The following is a 17,841-nucleotide window of genomic DNA, read 5'->3' as shown; positions in this document are numbered from 1 at the left end:
CTTCTCTGTCTTCCCTTATCTCTTGAATCATCAGTGTTTTTTTTTCTTTTTTACTTTTATCTAAAAATAGGGGAAAAAGCTAAAAGGACTGAAGTTAAGATGACTTACATATACATAGTAATATGGACATGTTTGCATCTCTATATTCCGACTTTGAGATCATGGTATTTTTTTCACTCACTTTGTTATTGTTGGTGTATTCTTTAACACATGAGGGATAGTAGTGTGTAAAATGTGACTGAGAGAATGAAAACAAGCAATTCAGAATTTTCTGATTAGCTGATCACTAGTTCTTTTTATCATGTGAGGTCAAAGTTTAGCTTTTTACCATTGAACAAGGTGAATTATTACAGGTTCAGAAAGCAAAGACATAAAAGACATAATATTGAGTGATTTAGGGATAAATCAAGAAATGTGACATTTCATGCACGGGTCTTTTCACTTAGAGGGCAAGGTTGTCAGTCAGAATTTGCATGGTATAGGAAATCAATTGAAACTTGAGCCCGTGGATATTTACCTCAGCAAAATTCTTACTAATTATCATGACTATGTCTAGTTAGACTGTTGTAGGCATAATTTAGAGTTTACAGAAGGTTGAGATTCTTGTGCATAATTGTAAACCTCATATTAATTATGTATAATTTATAGTTTCTCAGATATGTTTCCTATAACACTACTATTTTGTCTTTAGTAAGCCAATAAAGTTTATATATTGTGCATGCTGCTAGTAAACGGTAAACCTAAAAAATCAATTTACACAGAAAATTGAATGCCTTGTATTGATGTTTTATATTGTCTTCTTTTTTCTCAAGGTCTATTTTTCATCTAATTTTTGTTTCTTTTAATTGATAAAGTAAGTGATGTACTTATTGTAGGACTGAATTTAACTTTCTGAAAACCACCTTTTTTGATGATTACTCTTTAACTAGGAATTGAATGATTCAGTTCAGAAAAATATCTCAAATGTGCTAAGTTGGCACTTACAGTGTATTTACATCAAAAATCTGGTCTCATTTTTCAATACTGTATATGGGGGATCAGCAAAGTAAAGACCTGTGGGGCAAATTCAGCCTTCTCACTGTTTTTGTAAATAAAGTTTTATTGGAAAACAGCCACACCTATTCATGTACATACTACCTATGGACGTTTTTGTGCTACAAAGGCAAAGCTTAGTAGCTGTGACAGAGAACATATGGCAAAGTCTAAAATGCTATCTGACCCTTTACAGAAAAAGTTTGTTGATTCTTGCTCCATATAACCTAGTTTAAATTATGATGTAGTTGGTATTTGATATCTGTGATAAGTATTTTCTGAGACTTTTAAATGAATATATAGAGAGAAATGCAAGTGTTGGCTTTCTCTCTTTCCAAGTTTATGTTGGTATTAAAAGTTACTTTGCTTCTGTGTAAATTTTAGATCCCAAATTAAACATTTTCTCACAGTTACTAAAGTTTTCTTTTTCTCCAAATGATCATTTACTACTGACTTCAATTTTAAAATATAATTGAGCAAAGCAAAATTCAGATGCAAATGCTAAGCAGTTGACTTGGGTCACTCAGGCCTGCATGTTGGACCTGGCATACTTACCAAACATTCAAATTCATTCATCAGCGAATGATAAATCACTATGTATTGTGTACTTTTAAGGGCAATCACATAAATTATTTATAGGTTGAATGCTAAATTCATGTGCCAAGAATTTATTATAACTTTTGATAAGAAAATTTTAATTTTAAAAAACTTTAGTTGTTAGTAGGTAATTTTGATATTATACTACATATAATTATATTAACCATATTCTGTTGAAAGATTCTAATTTAAAACATTAAAACACCTCTGTTAAAGTAATTTCTCACATTGCAGTGCCTGAAAAAAAAAAACTTGTAAGTATTACACAGGAATTCCATAAACTTTTTGTTGTGTTGATAATTTGGAATATACATATTAGGTAACCTACCTATACTGTTATTTTCTTTTGGATCGTATGTAATTCTTTGAAACAGAAAAGGGAAATTTAAAACCTTAAGAACTAATTTTTTTTTTTGCAAAAGTTGCCGGTAATCTACCAGTCTAAATGTTCAATTTTAATGTATCTTTTTACATTTTAAATTATCGAGTTTAATAATTTAATTATGAAGTTTAAGGACTTAATTTGAGTCTTCTGTGGCAATTGCCATAATTAGTCTAATTTCATTGAAAACGAACAACATTAATGTACATATTCCTCACCACATATGGTCCCCTTTAAAATCATGTTTAGCCAACCAGTAACTAATGGTTAAATGTCACTATTGTTTTTCAAATACTTTTACATGGTCATACATAACTGTAAGAATTCTGTTATCTTAGACTTTTTCACTGTGTTTTTTGAGTAAAAAACTAGTGATTATCTTCACAGTTCTTGCAGAACATGGTTTTATGAAGCAGCATATTTGGAGACTGTTGATTTATTTTGGGAGAAAAAAGAGAAAAGATGAGAGTATTTGCCCTTGTTGAAATGTGAATCTAAGCAGACATTAGTAGTTTGAGACAGAATAAATTTATAAAATTCAAAATTACCGTACCCTTCTGTTAACCTGTACAGCTTATGTACGTGTAGAAATAGTTTTTTGATGTTTCTTTTCTGTTAAGCTATAGTGTTCAAAAATTTATACTTTCCATCAGTTTAGCTCTTTTATTGAAATGTAGGGTTTGGAACAATTTTGTAACAAAATTTTTAAGTGTCTTCTGTTACCTCTTCCTAGTGTCCATTTTTTGGTGGTAAATGTTAAATCATAGAAGCATAGAAATTGGGGGAGGGGTCTTGTACAATCAGGAACTTGGGTATCTGAATTTTTTACTATAATTTTAAAATAACTGATATTTCTAAAATCTACATCATTTTACTGGTGCCCATTACAGATTTTCATTTAATTTACCCATTTAATTTAATGGTTGTCTAAATTATTTTGTAGACATTTTCTAAGATATGTTGTTTAAACTCTTTTTTTCTTTTTTCTACATTTCTCAGTTTACCGGCATCAACAGTCATTTCTGTGAGCACTGTGACTCACAAAACAAAGTGAATTTTATGAGGGGATCTCATTTCCTTTTTTTTGTCCCTAATTGAATAATTCTATATATGTAATGAAAAAGAGAAACTAATATTAGTCTTCTAGAAATGGGGTTCAGTTTTGGCCAGCCTTTCTGTATACTATATTTGTTTGAAGTAGGTAGCAGCAGGAGATTTTCAGGTCAAATTTAATAGTAATTATTTGTCATTGTTTTTGAGGTAACATAGTTAAAATTTGTAGTAAAAATACTTGACGTGTTTTATTTGTGACGATGTCCAAAAAACAGAGGGAAGACAGTTTCTGGTGAGAATGGAGAGTCCAGGAATAAATATAATGATGAGAATGAGTGCTTCTATCACTGGGGAACTTCCTTCATCTAAGCACATATGAACAATTGATCCTTGTAGTCATATATAGCAGTAAACATTAATAACTTAACAGTCTGAAGTCAGTGCAGAAGATATGGAGCATTATTGAAAGATGGAGTCGAGCAGGTGGCACTTTAATATGTTCAGTGTCATGGTTGACTCTAAAGACTAGTCGAATGAAATTACTTGAGGTTCTAAAGATTTAAAAAGCGAACTCATTTTGCTGCACTAAGGAAATGCTACTGATCAGGCTTTCTGTGTCCCTTTTTTCTAGGCTAGAAAATATTAACCCCGAAGAAAATGACATGGTAAGCCATTCTCTGAGGAGATTTCTTGATGTCAGTCTTATATCTTAGAGGCTTAAGTTCAATTGAGTGGGTTTCAAGAACTAAGATGTGGGAAAAAGAAGAATTGACACACTAATAATGTACATCTTTGCCGCAATATGAAAATTCAATAACTTCACTCAGTCAATTTACAATTCACATGTGCCTATTAATTAAAACCCTATATTAAATAAAATATATTAAAACTTCATGTCTGACTAACATATAATGGTGTTGGTAGACATTACAGGAATTACTGAACAGAATAAACAATGCAGACACAGGGATAGCTATTGAGAAGAATGGAGCTATAATTGTGGATAGAATCTACAAGGCCAAGGCACGTACAAAGAGAATAACTGCAGAAGAAATGAATGCAGTGATAGAAGAACGGGATGCTGCTTTGTCTCAGGTAACCGCACGTATCTGTAAAAGCATATACTTACCATTTCCCCCCCTTCACCGTTAAAAAATGACTTGCCCCCGCATATGCTTAGTTCAAATCCGTTATTACCGCATAATTAATATCACAATGATAGATATATTAAAATAATCACATATTTTGTTACATCATTCTTCAAATACATGCATCCTTCTTTCTTAACTGCCAGCTTGTTATGGAAATATAATTATATCCTTTAATGTAATCACTCATCTATGAGAGACTTCTTACTTGAGTTACAGTTTTGTGAGGGCTGAGATTATATCTTTATTTCTCTTTTATTCCCAATTACTAATTCAATGCCTTTTAGTAAATATTGATAAATGAGTCAAATTTTAGTGTATTCTTTCCTGAACATTGAGTACACCTTTCCTGCTGTGACTGAACCCTGACTGCCTCCCCGAGGATACGGCCCCCACGGCAGTCCTCTCGAGCAGCGGTGGTGGTCCCGTGCATGGCAGGTACGCCGGTGGACGCAGAGGCTTGTTCCTCGTTAGTGCTTTTAGATCATTGTTTCATTTTCCTCTGTAAACACCTCCAGCACTGAAGCTCAGGCCTCAGATTGTACCACCCAGTACCTACTCCTGTTGCAGTCCTGTACACACTCCTGTGTCCCTTCCCTCATTTCTTAAAGATTTCAGGATCTCTTCCACTGTCTCTTTCTTCAACCTACTCCTGTCATAATTCTTGCTGATTTAAATATCTACGTAGATGATGTTTTCCACATCGGGTCTCAGTTTCAAGCATCCCACTTTCTGACCACCACTTAATATCTTTCGAGCTCACTTACTCTAGAACTCTGACTCTAGCAAGTTTTCAACTTTCCTGGCACCTACTTCTATTGATCTTACCCCACCTCTTCCTATCCCTCAGACCTCTTACGTCCTCACTGCCCTCTTTATCTAGCTTACTTGTCATGGTTCACTATAATTATCAGCAACTGGAATATAATATGACCTTGGGCCTCTCGGCCCTCTCTTTCTCTGTCTTACTCACCCAGCAAAACCTAAGCCTTACAAATTTAACTTTCCACCTGTTCTACACCTTCACTGATTTATATGGCAGGACAGTATCCCATAAGTCTGCCAGCCGCACTTACCTTACGTTTATGACCACCGTCTTCAAGTAGGCCCTTGGTGTTATTGGACAGTCTTCTTGCTTTTCGTTAGTCCATTTACTCTTCCCTCTAGAGGACTATTTTATTTCTTTTCTTTTCTTCTCAGATATCTACAATCTCCTTCCAAATGAAAAAAGAACTGCTTGTCCCCACCATGTCACCCACAAGCCTACCTGCATTTGCACTCATATGCTCTCTTTGACTTTTCTAGTTTCTTTTTCTTTCTTTCTTCCTTCCTTCCTTCCTTCCTTCCTTCCTTCCTTCCTTCCTTCCTTCCTTCCTTCCTTCCTTTCTTCCTTTCTTTCTTTTTACTACATCCATCTGTTTAAGACAACCTCTATCACATCTTTTCTTGCCTGCTTAAGGTTATCACTTAGCCAGTTATCCCTTTCTCTCCTGCTTCATAAAATATTTCCTACTAGTTCACTTCTGTCATAGTCTAGAGCTCCTTAATATCTTCCATGGATACTAGCATGGTGTTTTGGTAAGTCTTGGTCTTCGTGAGGTTCACCCAGCACTTTTTTCCTTCCCAAACTGAGAGCTGCATACTCACTACTCCTGGCAGATCCTGTATTTCACTGTTTGTCTCCTCAGCATTGTAAATCTGTGGAAAACTCTATTATTCTTCTCAGAGACTTTAGGACTTAGTGTTTTGGGTTTTTTTTAACTTCAAGCCCCATGCAGATTTGGGATTTAACAAATGATTTAAGGCAGAAACAGTTCTCCAATCTCCAGTTTTGTCACTTCAGTATAACTGCTAAAAACTTCGGAAATTTCTGTCTTCCAACGTGAGCCCTCTCCATGGTCAAAGCCTGGTTGCCCTGTCCTTGCCCATGCCCTCAGTTTTTAAAACTCGGGGGTCGGGTAGCGCCTGCGGATCTTCACATCACCTCTCTCCACAGGTTAGTCACTCAGCAGCAGCCTTCAGATTATGTCTTAATTTATCTGGCGTTTCTTGTTCTTGGCTGGAGCATTGTTCTGCCACAAATGATTTTATCCCATCTAGATGTGAAGAGCTGACATTTATCTTCAGATTGGAATTGGAAACAGTCCTTAAACTTTTAAGACAGGCAACTGTTTTTACCATTGTGTTTTTCTCCCACGTGTATTTAATCTTGGATCATTCAATATGTTGTTGAAGAGATAGCCAAAACTAGTTTTACATACTTGGAAGTAATTATAGTATAAAGTCAAACATTTGATTTTCTATCATTTATTTTTTAAGTTAACTAAAAATAAACACCTAGAGCCTAATTAAATATTGCTTGCTATTCATTCCTGCTTCCTCTTTGATTTGCCTACTGCCTTTCATAGTATAAATTACAAAGAAATTGATACTTGATAATTTTACCATCATGTCCTTATTTATAAATAGTTATTATTTATCACTCTATATATATATATATTATGTTCAATGGAGAAGCAATTCTTATTTATTTTAGTTATTTTAATTTACATATTTGTCAAGCTCTCTGGCCCAAGTGGTATTCATTATAATTTTTGTCATGATCATTGTAAAGATTAACTTTTTAATTATTGTCTTAAAGTTCTTACTGGAAACATTTTTACATAAATTTTTTAATGTTTTATTTTGGAATAGTTTTCGATTTACAGAAATGTTTCAAAGATAGCACAATACCCAGTATCCATATACCTGTCACCCAGGTCAGTATCCCCTGATTGTGTCATCTCATATCAGCGCGACATTTGTCAGCATTAAGAAACCTCCATTAGTACATTACTATTCATTCCAGGCGTCATTCAGCTTTACCGCTTTTCCATTAAAGTCCTTCTGTTCCCAGATTCACTTCAGGAAACTACGCAGAGTTTCGTTGTCATGTCTCCCCCATCTCCTCTATTTCTTTTCTATGATCTTGACAGCTTAAGGGTACTTATCAAATATTTTGTGGATTGTCTCTGATGTTTTTCTTATGATTAGGCTGAAATTTTGAGTTTTTGAAAAGAACGTCAACAGAAATTTCACTTTAATTTTCAAACTATTATTAAGCATCAGATATTTTTATTTATGTTTTAATCCCCACTGAGGATATTTATTGATTTGAGAGAGAGCAAGAGAAAAAACCATCGATGTGAGAGAGAAACATCAATTGGTTGCCTCCTTTACATGCCTGACCGGGGATCTAACCTGCAGCTTAAATAGGTGCCCTGACCTGGAATTGAACACATAACATAGTTCTGGTGTATGGGATGTCGCTCCAACCAACTGAGCCACCTGGCTAGGGCCAGATGTTTTCTAACTGGACTGTGTCTTCTGTGTAGTACCACGATAAATTTATTAGTCTCTTTCTTCTAAGTAGCATCGGAAATTTTCAAATTTTGTGATTATTTCTTGATTTATTAACTTTATTTTTTAAATCAAGTTAAAGTCATTTATTTACTTGAACTGACCCTATTAGAATCTTATCTTTTTCAGATGAATGCTTGTACTCTTATTTATTCAAGTTCTTCTGTATCTTTTTCTGTTTCAAATAGAGAATTTAAAGTTTTAACGTCTTTCATAGGATGAATTAAAATTTTTATAGTTAGCATTTGTTTGATTAAGGAATTGTTTTACCATCTCATATTTGTTCTTTTATGTGATTTTTTTTTTGCCCATTAATGCTTGCATATTCTATTAAAATTTTAGAAAGACCTATTTTTAACTAATTTAAAAACTAATTTTTAACCTATTTTAAAAACTTCCTTTTTTAACTAATTTTTCTGGACCTTAAGTTTTATAGGACTCTAGGAGATCTCTAGTTAAGCTGCCCACTAAACTGCGGAATTTTATCTATGACTACTTTTCAGTTTAGCCAAATATGCATTTCTTCTTAATATCTAGCCATTGTTACTGTTATTGGCCTCAGCATTTGACTGGTAATTGTATTGCTTCAAATGTATCCAAGCATCTATGTGACCAATAATATTCTGAGTCTTACAGGCTAGTCTTAGAGACACAGTGGGTCCAGGTCAGACATCAATACGCAACAGAAGAATCATAGAACTAACCAGGACTAGCATTTTATTAGCTTTTAGGGCTGACCTTATTGTGAGCTACAGTAATTCAGATAACCATTTGTATGAGTCTGGATTACCCAGAAAAACAGAACCAATGGCAGATAGAGATTTTCTGTAAGGAATTGGTTCATGTGGTTGTGGAGACTGAGAAGTCCAAAATCTGCAGTTGGTCAAGCTGGATACCCAGGAGAATCAATGCTGTATTTCCATTCTGAGCCTGAAGGCCTGGGAACCAGGAGAGCTGATGATGTGAGTTCTAGTCCAAGTCTGAAGGCAAGAGAAGATCCTATATACAAGTTTAAACACAGAGAGAGGAAAAAAATCTTTCTTATTCAGTTTTTCATTTGTTCCGGCCTCTCGTGGATTGGATGAGACCCATCCACACTGGGGAGGGAAATCAGTTTTACTCAGTCTACTATTACAAATGTTAATATCATCCAGAAACAATGTTACAGACACACCCAGAAATAATGTTTAGTCAACTGTCAGGGCATCCTGTGGCCCAGTCAAGTTTTCACATAAAATTAACTCTCACACCATTCCTAAAGAGTTCTGGCTAAATTAGGTTAGGTTTGGTTGGCAAGGGTATGTGTAGATAGGCAAGTCCTAACAGCAGGAAGCTTTAGACTTTATTGATCCTTGTAGTTGATAGGATGATATTGTAGATATTTTCATTAATTAGACCCCAGCTGGTATCTGGTGCATAGGTCAGGGGCCCAGCCCTTGAGAGCTGAATAAATTAGGCACAGGAATCAGGTTGGGACGTGGACTTTAGCCCAATGGGGCAGAGGAATCAGTAAACTATGTTTGAAACACTAAAGCAAAGCATGCAGTACAGCAGAAATGAAGGAAGAAAGTGGTCAATTCTTTGTGAACATGGGTGTGTGGAATCTTCTCCAGGCATAATGGGTGATATGCCTATGCCTCTTAACTAATGTCATTCCCACTAACTGATAAGGACGGGACTCTGTATTGCCAGGCGTGCTCATGATTAATTCTTGAACGACAGGAAAAGGAGCTTACAAGATAACAAACTCTCAGGATCAGAGCACAAGCAGGCACAAGAGCAAAACTAGCACTAGTTCCTCTTTCCCAGGTTAAACATCTCAGCATCCTTCAGCCTTTTCCTGGGTTTCCTTTTACTTTGTTGTCTTGTACATGCTAGTTTCCATTTGTTGGTCTATCAAAGCCAAATTAGTGATGATAAATTTCTATTACCTGAACACCATTGTCGAGAATCTTCACTCACTACTATATTTGCAAGTGAGTCATTCCAAATACGAAAACTTTATATCACCTCGTACTTTTATTTATTGTTTTTGTTGCTGAAATTGTACTACATTATTTCAGGGCCTTCTTTAAACAAAATATAATTAGCATAGCTTTTTTGATAATTTCATTTTTGTGAAATGCTATAATGAAAACTCACCCGGAGGTCCTTCAGGTCAAGCACTGACATACTCAAAAAACATGGAAGGACCAAGCAGTAATCATCAGGGAAATTAAAGAAATTCATCTAAATATTTCACTATGTCAGTTCCTTCTCTGTAACCTGCAAGCAATACCAACATTAAGCTCCAGCTCCAGCACTATGAAAAATAAACCAAAAAGAGGAAAACATGACTGCAATCTAGTAATATAGTGAAGAAAATTCTAGGAAGATAGCAATGTACAGAAAGTACAATTGGTCTGTTGCTTTTTGAGTCTTTCTACCTTCAAGTATGTCTTTTCTCCCTCACTTGTTGCTCATATGTCTGCCTACTATTTCAAGTCTCATCTCTTCCATAAAGTTCTCTCACATGAAACAATACCAATAAGTATCTTCTTGGTACTCACATCTTACCTTGTACCCCGTTACAGTACTTGTCACACTGCGTTAACGCTAACTGATTTTATGCCTGCCTTCCCTACCAGCACGAAGATGCTGGTTTTTGTTACCTGCGTCTATGACAATCCTAAGGACAGTGTAGGCACTTAGTATATTGTTGTTGAATTAATGAACTGATGAGCTTACCTATTTTAGATTTATTTTAAGATACACTGAACTAAAGTTAGTGAAATATTCACTCACATGATATGTTAGGCCTGTTATGTGCCTTGCATTGGGAATTTGGCAATGGGCCAAATATAGAAGGTCCTTACGCTTATGGAACTTACATTTTAACATGGCAATACAGAGGTGCCTCAGTACTGGTGGTTAATTCATTCCTGGAGTCCTGATGAGTGCTGAAACCGACGAGTATCAGACAATGAACCATTTTCTCTTGCGGGGCAGTGTCGTGACTCTTACCAGTTCTAGCAAATGCGACAAGTCCTAAGCAAGTGCTGAGTGCTGCAACATTTTTTGCTCATCAAAATGGGTGAGTTTTCATTTCTCAGGGGTTGATGAATTCTGAAGCCGATGAGTGCCGAGATATGACTGTATAGTGGTCAAATGAATAAAGGTAGTGATAGGAAAATTAAAGGGCAATGGAGAGTAACTGTAATTGATAATGGGTTTGTCACTTTAAAGAGGATGATCAAGGCAGACCTCTTTGTCAACGTGGATGATTGAATTAGGCTTGAAAGAGGAGGATGCAGCCACACAAAGAGCTGTGGAAAAGATCAACAGTGCCCTGAGAGAGGAAACACACTTACTGTGTTTAAGGCAATGATATAAATATACCAAGCTTATATGTGATTGAAGTGTAGTGAGCAAGGAAGATAATAGCAAGTGATGAAGGAGAAGATATAAGCAGCAGACAAATCTGTGAGGTGTTACAGGAAGTGGTAGGAAGTGTTGTACAAATTATAACTTAATTCAGAAGATAGTAAGGGAGAAAGGCTATTGCAATTATCCAAGCGAAATATGAAACTGATCGTGGCTCAGAGGAGCAAGTAGAGATTTAGAAAAGTAGACAGATTTGGGAAATGTTTAGTACAGTGAGCAGGTCATGAAGACAGACTGGATTTGGGCATAAAGGAGTGGGAAGAATTGAGTCTGGCTCCTATATTTTGGGATTGAGCACCTTGTAGATATTTGCTCCATTTATTGGGATGGGCAAGTTTTCCCATTCCTGGAGTCCTGATGAGTGCTGAAACCGACGAGTATCAGACGATGAAACATTTAGGGAGAGATCAATGTATTTAGGGAGGGAAATTACATTCTCTTGGATGTGGTATATTTGAGATGATTCTTGAGATTTCAAATGGAAATATTGAGCAGGAACTTGGTTATTGCAGCTCATCGGCATATAGATAATTGAAGCTCTGGCACTAAATGAAATAAGGAAATATCATTGAGAAATAAAAAAAGAGCCTAGGACCAAGTTCTGTGATGTGCCAACATTTAGCAGTTGGGCCCACCTAGCAGACTGGAAAGGGTGGAAAATGAGGTAGAAGGAAACTGAAGACAGTGTGGTTGAAGGCAAGAGAAGAAGGTGTAGGCAAGAGATGAAAGTGATCATTTCCCTTGAATGGTGTTGAGAGGTCAAGCCAGATGAGGATGGAGCACAGTCAGCCATCTGTATCTGCTGGTTCCTCACCAGTGGATTCAACCAACCACAGATTGAAAAATAGTTGAAAAAAGTTACATTGTTGCTGATGTGTATTATGTAGTTAGGCCTATGACATGAGTGTACTGAAGAGGTAGACTTTTAAAATTCTCTAAACAATATAGTACAACAACTATTTATATAGCATTTATATTGTATTAGGTAGTGCAGTAATTTAGAGATCATTTAAAGTACACAGGAGGGTGGCGTGTAGGTTTTATGCAAATACTGCACCGTTTTATGAGACGTGAGTATCTGAGGATTTTGGTACCATGGAGATACAATTTCCTGCAGATACTGAGGGAAGACTGTAGTTATTTTTAATTTGGTCACTGGAAGATGTTGAGGACCGTGACAAAAGTTTGGTCCAGAACAGAGGCCACATGGGAGCAGTTGGAGGAGAGACTGGAAGGTGGGAAAGGCAAGACAGTGAATGTATACCGCTTTGCCTCCCTGTAATGGAGATAGAGATTTGGGCATTAGATGTAGAGGGGGCTTTGGTGTCATGGAAGAGCTTTTCTTTATTTTTAGTGGGAGATTCTAGGACATGTATTTGGTACATTGAAGACAATGAACCAAGACAGAAGGAACGGTAATTTTAAGGGAGAGAAAGGATAATTACAGTAGGAAAATCTGGTGTAGATAAGGAGGTTGAAAGGGGGTAGGATCTAGAACATAAGTGCAAGAGTTGTCTTTTGCTAAGAACAGGGTAACTACTTTCATTGTAACAAGAATACAGAAAACTTGGATGGATGCATGCTGGCAAGTTGATAAATATAAGGGGTGGGGTGTCCTTCTTCTCAATGAAAATGCTAGGTTAATTTAGATTCTCAGTGTAGTGGGTCAGTGGATGGTTGTGAAGGTTTATATAAAAGGAGATAATTTGAAATTGTTGTCTTGGATTATGTATAAATGGACATAACTGGAGAAACATAGGATTTCCCGGAAGAGCAGAGTGCCTATTTGAGAATAAGAGTGATGAATTTAGAGTAAAACTTGTCATGATTTCTTCTAGCAACATCCAGATCTGGAGTGTAGTGTGGTGTCATAGATACTTGGTTTTAACTGGGGTTGGCGTTTTAGTGGGTGAAGGGCTAGGGAGTTACTACAGTGACGAGCAATGGACTTTCTCTTGCCTAAAGAGGAAGAGGAGTGATGAGTGATGCAGAAGGGACTGAGGAGAGTGTAGTGTAACAGAAGGCAGGACCCAGGACAATAAAACACTAGTAAGTCCATGTATTAGTGTTCTTTGTCTGTCTTAGAGTGCTGTTGTGAGTTGTAGTCAAAAGAAACAGACACTTGAAAGAAAAAGTTGAAGGTATTGCAATTAGTAGGATCAATATATTCCAGATTTTTTTGGTGTAAATTTTTATCTGGGTTTATGGGAGGAAAAAAAATAAGTGGTAGAAATTTTATCACATATCAGCAAGAGATTAAGTGTTAATAAAGAGAACACATCTGAAGAGAAGGTATAACTAATTTAGAAATTAGAAAATATTTTTATTGTACCAAGCACAGAAATTAAGGTCTGAGAAAATAAATATAATGACATATGTTGAGATCTAGAAGTCTGTTTTAGAACATTGCTGACCTGGTTATGAATTTCTCACCTGATACTCTGTATGACCAAATGTCACTGTGGAAAAGCAGATTGAGATTAGGGCGTGTAATCCACTTGAGGAAGAAACCCAAAATCTTGGCCAGTGATGTAACCATCCAAGTTAAATTCCCACATTAGCAGAGGAAAGGAAAACCTAGTTTCTTAACCTTTCTGTTGTTCATATGGCCTTCACTTTGTATCCCTTAGAATTTCCATATTGCCTACCATATAATAGATGCAAGATATTAGAAGTTTCACAAAACGCTTGTACCTGAAAAGAAAATAAATCATAACATTTAGAGTTTCATTTCTCAGGAAAAGTAGGAAGCATGTTTAACATTCTTTATTATAGTGACTGTAAAATTTTTATTAGTATTTTTCCCTTGTTAATTTGTTAATTTGCTTTCCTTTCATGTAATTATTTGCCTGTGCATACTTTTTTTTTACCAGTCCATCTTGCTAAAATATATTGTTTATTTGATCTATTCTAATAACTTTCCACTTTCTTATTAAAATTTTTACAACTTTTTAAAACTACAGATAACTTTGGAGAGTACCAATAAACAAGAAAAAGGGAAAGTTTTCTCATAAACTCATTTCCTTAATAATAGAAAGATTCCTTGTGTTTTTTTCAATGCATATTATATACATCTACTACTTGGTAACTTGATTTTTCACTTTGATTTTCCATTTTGTTAAGATATTCTTATAATTTTATATTGCAAATATATTAAGATTTGTTGAACTCATCTGTCATTTGAGAGGATGTTTACTTTTATTTCTATTTTTTTGATAGTGTGAATATTTTATAGCTAAATTTTTATGTACATCATGTTTATCTCCTCAGGAAAAAGTCATAGAGCAGAAAAGCTGGATCAAAAACAATATAAACATTTTAGGATAAGTAAATATTTTTAAATTGCCTAATTGGAAAAATTGTACCATGAAAGCATCTTTATTCTACATATACGACTTTTTATAGGGAGCTGACATTTTGTAGTAGCATTCTTAGAAAAATATTTGATAGTTGATTGTATAAACTGTTATTTGGGCTCAAAAATTCAAATTACTATGGGTGTTTTTTTAATACATCTGATTTAATAAGGAAATTTTCCAGTTAAGATTATATTGGATTGTATTATGCTAAATTTTATTTTCAAAAACAAGAGTGCGTACAACCAAGTAGCTAATATATGCCATGCTTACACAGATATTGCAGGAGGAATGTAAAGATATGGCTGTATCATTCACAGCAAATTACTCGTCTTTAGTCCGAAGTGTCAGGACCATTAACATGAAACTTGCATTCTCAACATAGTATATACCAAGGCCTTTACTCTTCTTTTCAAAATGACTCTGACTGTGCTTGTACATTTGCATGCAGTTTGTTTGATTAATTGCTACTTGACTCATCTATCATAATACTAAGCTCTAGGATCACAAAAGATCAGATTCCCAAACTGCTTCCTAGAATTAATTTAAATATTAATGTCGATACCTTGAAAAGATTCAGGGGAAGGTGGCTTTTATTGTTACTAGTAGCCTGTTTCGGTATTATAATCCCTTGAAAAAATTCCAAAAGTATGTATTAACTCATCATTAATGTTATCCTTTTATATGTTTAAATTGTAATTTGGGGGGGAAACATCTAGAAATATAATTATAAATCATAGGTGTATGTTGGGAACCGCCCTGCCTGGTTTCAGAGGCTGTAACCCCTCATAGTTAAGGCTGAGTCAGAGTTGGGACCATAAGCCACTAAGGAGACAAAGCTTGTCTCCCTGGCAGGTGTACCACCTCTGCCCACTTCACCCTGTTTGGCCCTGAGCTTGGCCAGTTAGCCAATGACGGGTAAGAATCCTCAAGGGAGGATCAACCTAAGACAGGTGGCAGGGCGGTTCCCAACAGCTGTATTATTACATTTTCATGAGTATGTTTTTGGTTTAGTAATCATTATGACACATTGAGTTTTTCACTGTTAATATGTTTTTATCTGTGCACATGTTTTTATTTCAGATAATATTTTTTAATCCTCACCTGAGAACATGCTTGTTAATTTTTTTTAGAGAGAGGTCAAGGGAGGGAGAGAGGGAAGAAACATCGATATGGGAAAGAAACATTGATCCAATTTGTTACCTCTTCTCCGTGCCCTGACTGGGGACGAAACCTGCAACCCAGGCTTGTGCCCTGACTGGGAATTGAACCCCCAACCTTTTGGTTTATGGGATGATGCTCCAACCAACTGAACCATTCCAGCCAGGGCTCAGATAACATTTACACAGAGAAATTAAATACATAAATATTAAATCAGTAATTTGATGAGTTTTGATAAATACCTATACCCATGTGACCACATCTTGATAAAGATACAGAACACTTTCATAACCCAGAAAGCTCCTCATTTGTTTCCCTTCAATGCCAGTTATACCTGTTGCACCAAAAAAACTTTTCTGATGTTTTTAACCACAGGTTTATTCTGTTTATTCTAGAACTTCAAAGAAGTGGGATCATACTGTGACAGCAAAATATTTGTAATATTCATCCATGTTGTTTTTGTATATGTAGTTTATTCTTTTTGTTAAATAATATTTCATTGTACAATACTATATTTATTATTTATTCTCTTGATGATGGACATTTGGAGCTGTCCAGTTTTTGTTTATTATGATTAAGACTACTATAAGAATTCTGTCTTTTTGTTGAAATACATTTTCATTCTCTTGGTTAAATACGTAAGAGTGGAATTGCTGAGTTATAGGTTGGTAAGTATTTATCTTTAAAAGAAATTAGCAAATTGTTGTTGGAAGTTGCTGTATCATTTTATATTCTCATCAGAAATTTATGGGAGTTCTGATTGCTTCATATACTGACCAATAATTGGTGGCATTAGTATTTTTAACTGTAGCAATTTTAGTGGGTGTGTAGTGGTGTATTACTGTGGTTTTAATTTACATCTCTCACTGACTAAAGATGTTAAATGAAATTTTATGTACTTAGCCATTCATGTATTTTCTTTCTTGAACATCTGTGCAGGTACTTTATCTGTCTTTTAATTGGGTAATTTAACCTCTTACTGATTTTTAAGAAATCTCTCCTAAAGTCTGTTGTCAGGTATATATATTTGAGAATACTTTCTCCTCATTTCCTTATTTATTTTCTTAATTCTGTATGTTGATGTACAAAAGTTTTCAATTTTAATGAAGTCTAATAAATCAATTTTTGATGTATTTTGTCTAAAAAATCTTTTCTCACCCCAACATTGCAGAAATACTGCCCTATTTTTTTCTGTATGTTTTATTGTTTTAGTTTTTACTTTTAATCTGTGATTTACTTTGAGATAACTATTGTATATGGTGTAAGATCAAGATTGGCATTCATTTTCTTAACAGGGTTAATATTCAGTTCCAGCACTATTTGTTGAAAATGTGGGTTTTTTTCCTTTGAATGGCTTTGGTGCCGTTATTTTACATATAAGTGTCTGTTTATACGCATGCTATTTTATTGTGGTGATCTTTGTCCATATGCCGATGCTACACTTCATTGACTGCTGTGAATTTTGATGTCAGGCATTGACAGTCATCCAACTTTGTTCTTTTTTAAGGTTTTAGTTATTATACAATCTTTGCATTTTTCTATAAATATTAAAATCAGATTTTTGATTTCCTTAAAAAAGCCTGTGGGGCTATGATTGGATCTCTAGGTCATTCGAGTGAAGGGAAATTAATATCTTAACAAATTAATTTTTTAAGTATATTGTATTGATTATGCTATTAAAGTTGTCCCAATTTTTTCTCCCTTTCCCCCCCTCCACCATGTACCCCTCATCCTCCAGCGTTCCCCCCACCTTAGTTCATGTCCATGGGTTCTACATATAAGTTCTTAGACTTCTCTATTTCCTATACTATTCTTAACCTCCCCCTGTCTATTTTATGCCTACCAATTATGCTTCTTATTCCCTGTACCTTATCCCCTTGTCTCCCCTCCCTCTCCTCACTGATAACCCTCCATGTGATCTCCATTTCTGTGATTCTCTTCCTGTTCTAGTTGTTTGCTTAGTTTTTGTTTGTTTTTTAGGTGTAGTTGTTGATAATTATGAGTTTGTTATCATTTTACTGTTCATAGTTTTTGATCTTCTATTCCTTAAATAAGTCCCTTTAACTTTATCTGGGAAGCACTTTATCTGCCCTTCCATTCTAAATGATAGCTTTGCTGGATACAGTAATCTTGGATGTAGGCCCTTGCCTTTCATGACTTGGAGTACTTCTTTCCAGCCCCTTCTTGCATGTAAGGTTTCTTTTGAGAAATCAGCTGATAGCCTTATGGGAACTCCTTTGTAGGTAACTGTGTCCTTTTCTCTTGCCGCTTTTAAGATTCTTTCCTTATC

The 17,841-nt window shown here is 35.2% G+C and overlaps 1 protein-coding gene across 3 annotated transcripts in view; it reads left to right on the top strand.

Annotated features, from left to right (window-relative positions):
• The window catches only part of MIPOL1 (mirror-image polydactyly 1), a 288,774-nt gene that overhangs the window by 90,261 nt on the left and 180,672 nt on the right, over positions 1 to 17,841 (top strand). For all 3 annotated transcript variants that reach the window (XM_024551295.4, XM_024551296.4, XM_053927699.2), the window contains 2 exons: positions 3,696 to 3,729; positions 3,989 to 4,159. In XM_024551295.4, coding sequence (XP_024407063.2) covers positions 3,696 to 3,729; positions 3,989 to 4,159 — 205 coding nt within the window. The remainder of the gene's footprint in view (positions 1 to 3,695; positions 3,730 to 3,988; positions 4,160 to 17,841) is intronic.

Source organism: Desmodus rotundus, chromosome 7, assembly GCF_022682495.2.
Source record: "Desmodus rotundus isolate HL8 chromosome 7, HLdesRot8A.1, whole genome shotgun sequence".
Taxonomy (NCBI): domain Eukaryota; kingdom Metazoa; phylum Chordata; class Mammalia; order Chiroptera; family Phyllostomidae; genus Desmodus; species Desmodus rotundus.
Note: the sequence above shows the minus strand (reverse complement) of the source record. Positions and strands in the feature narration are given on the sequence as shown.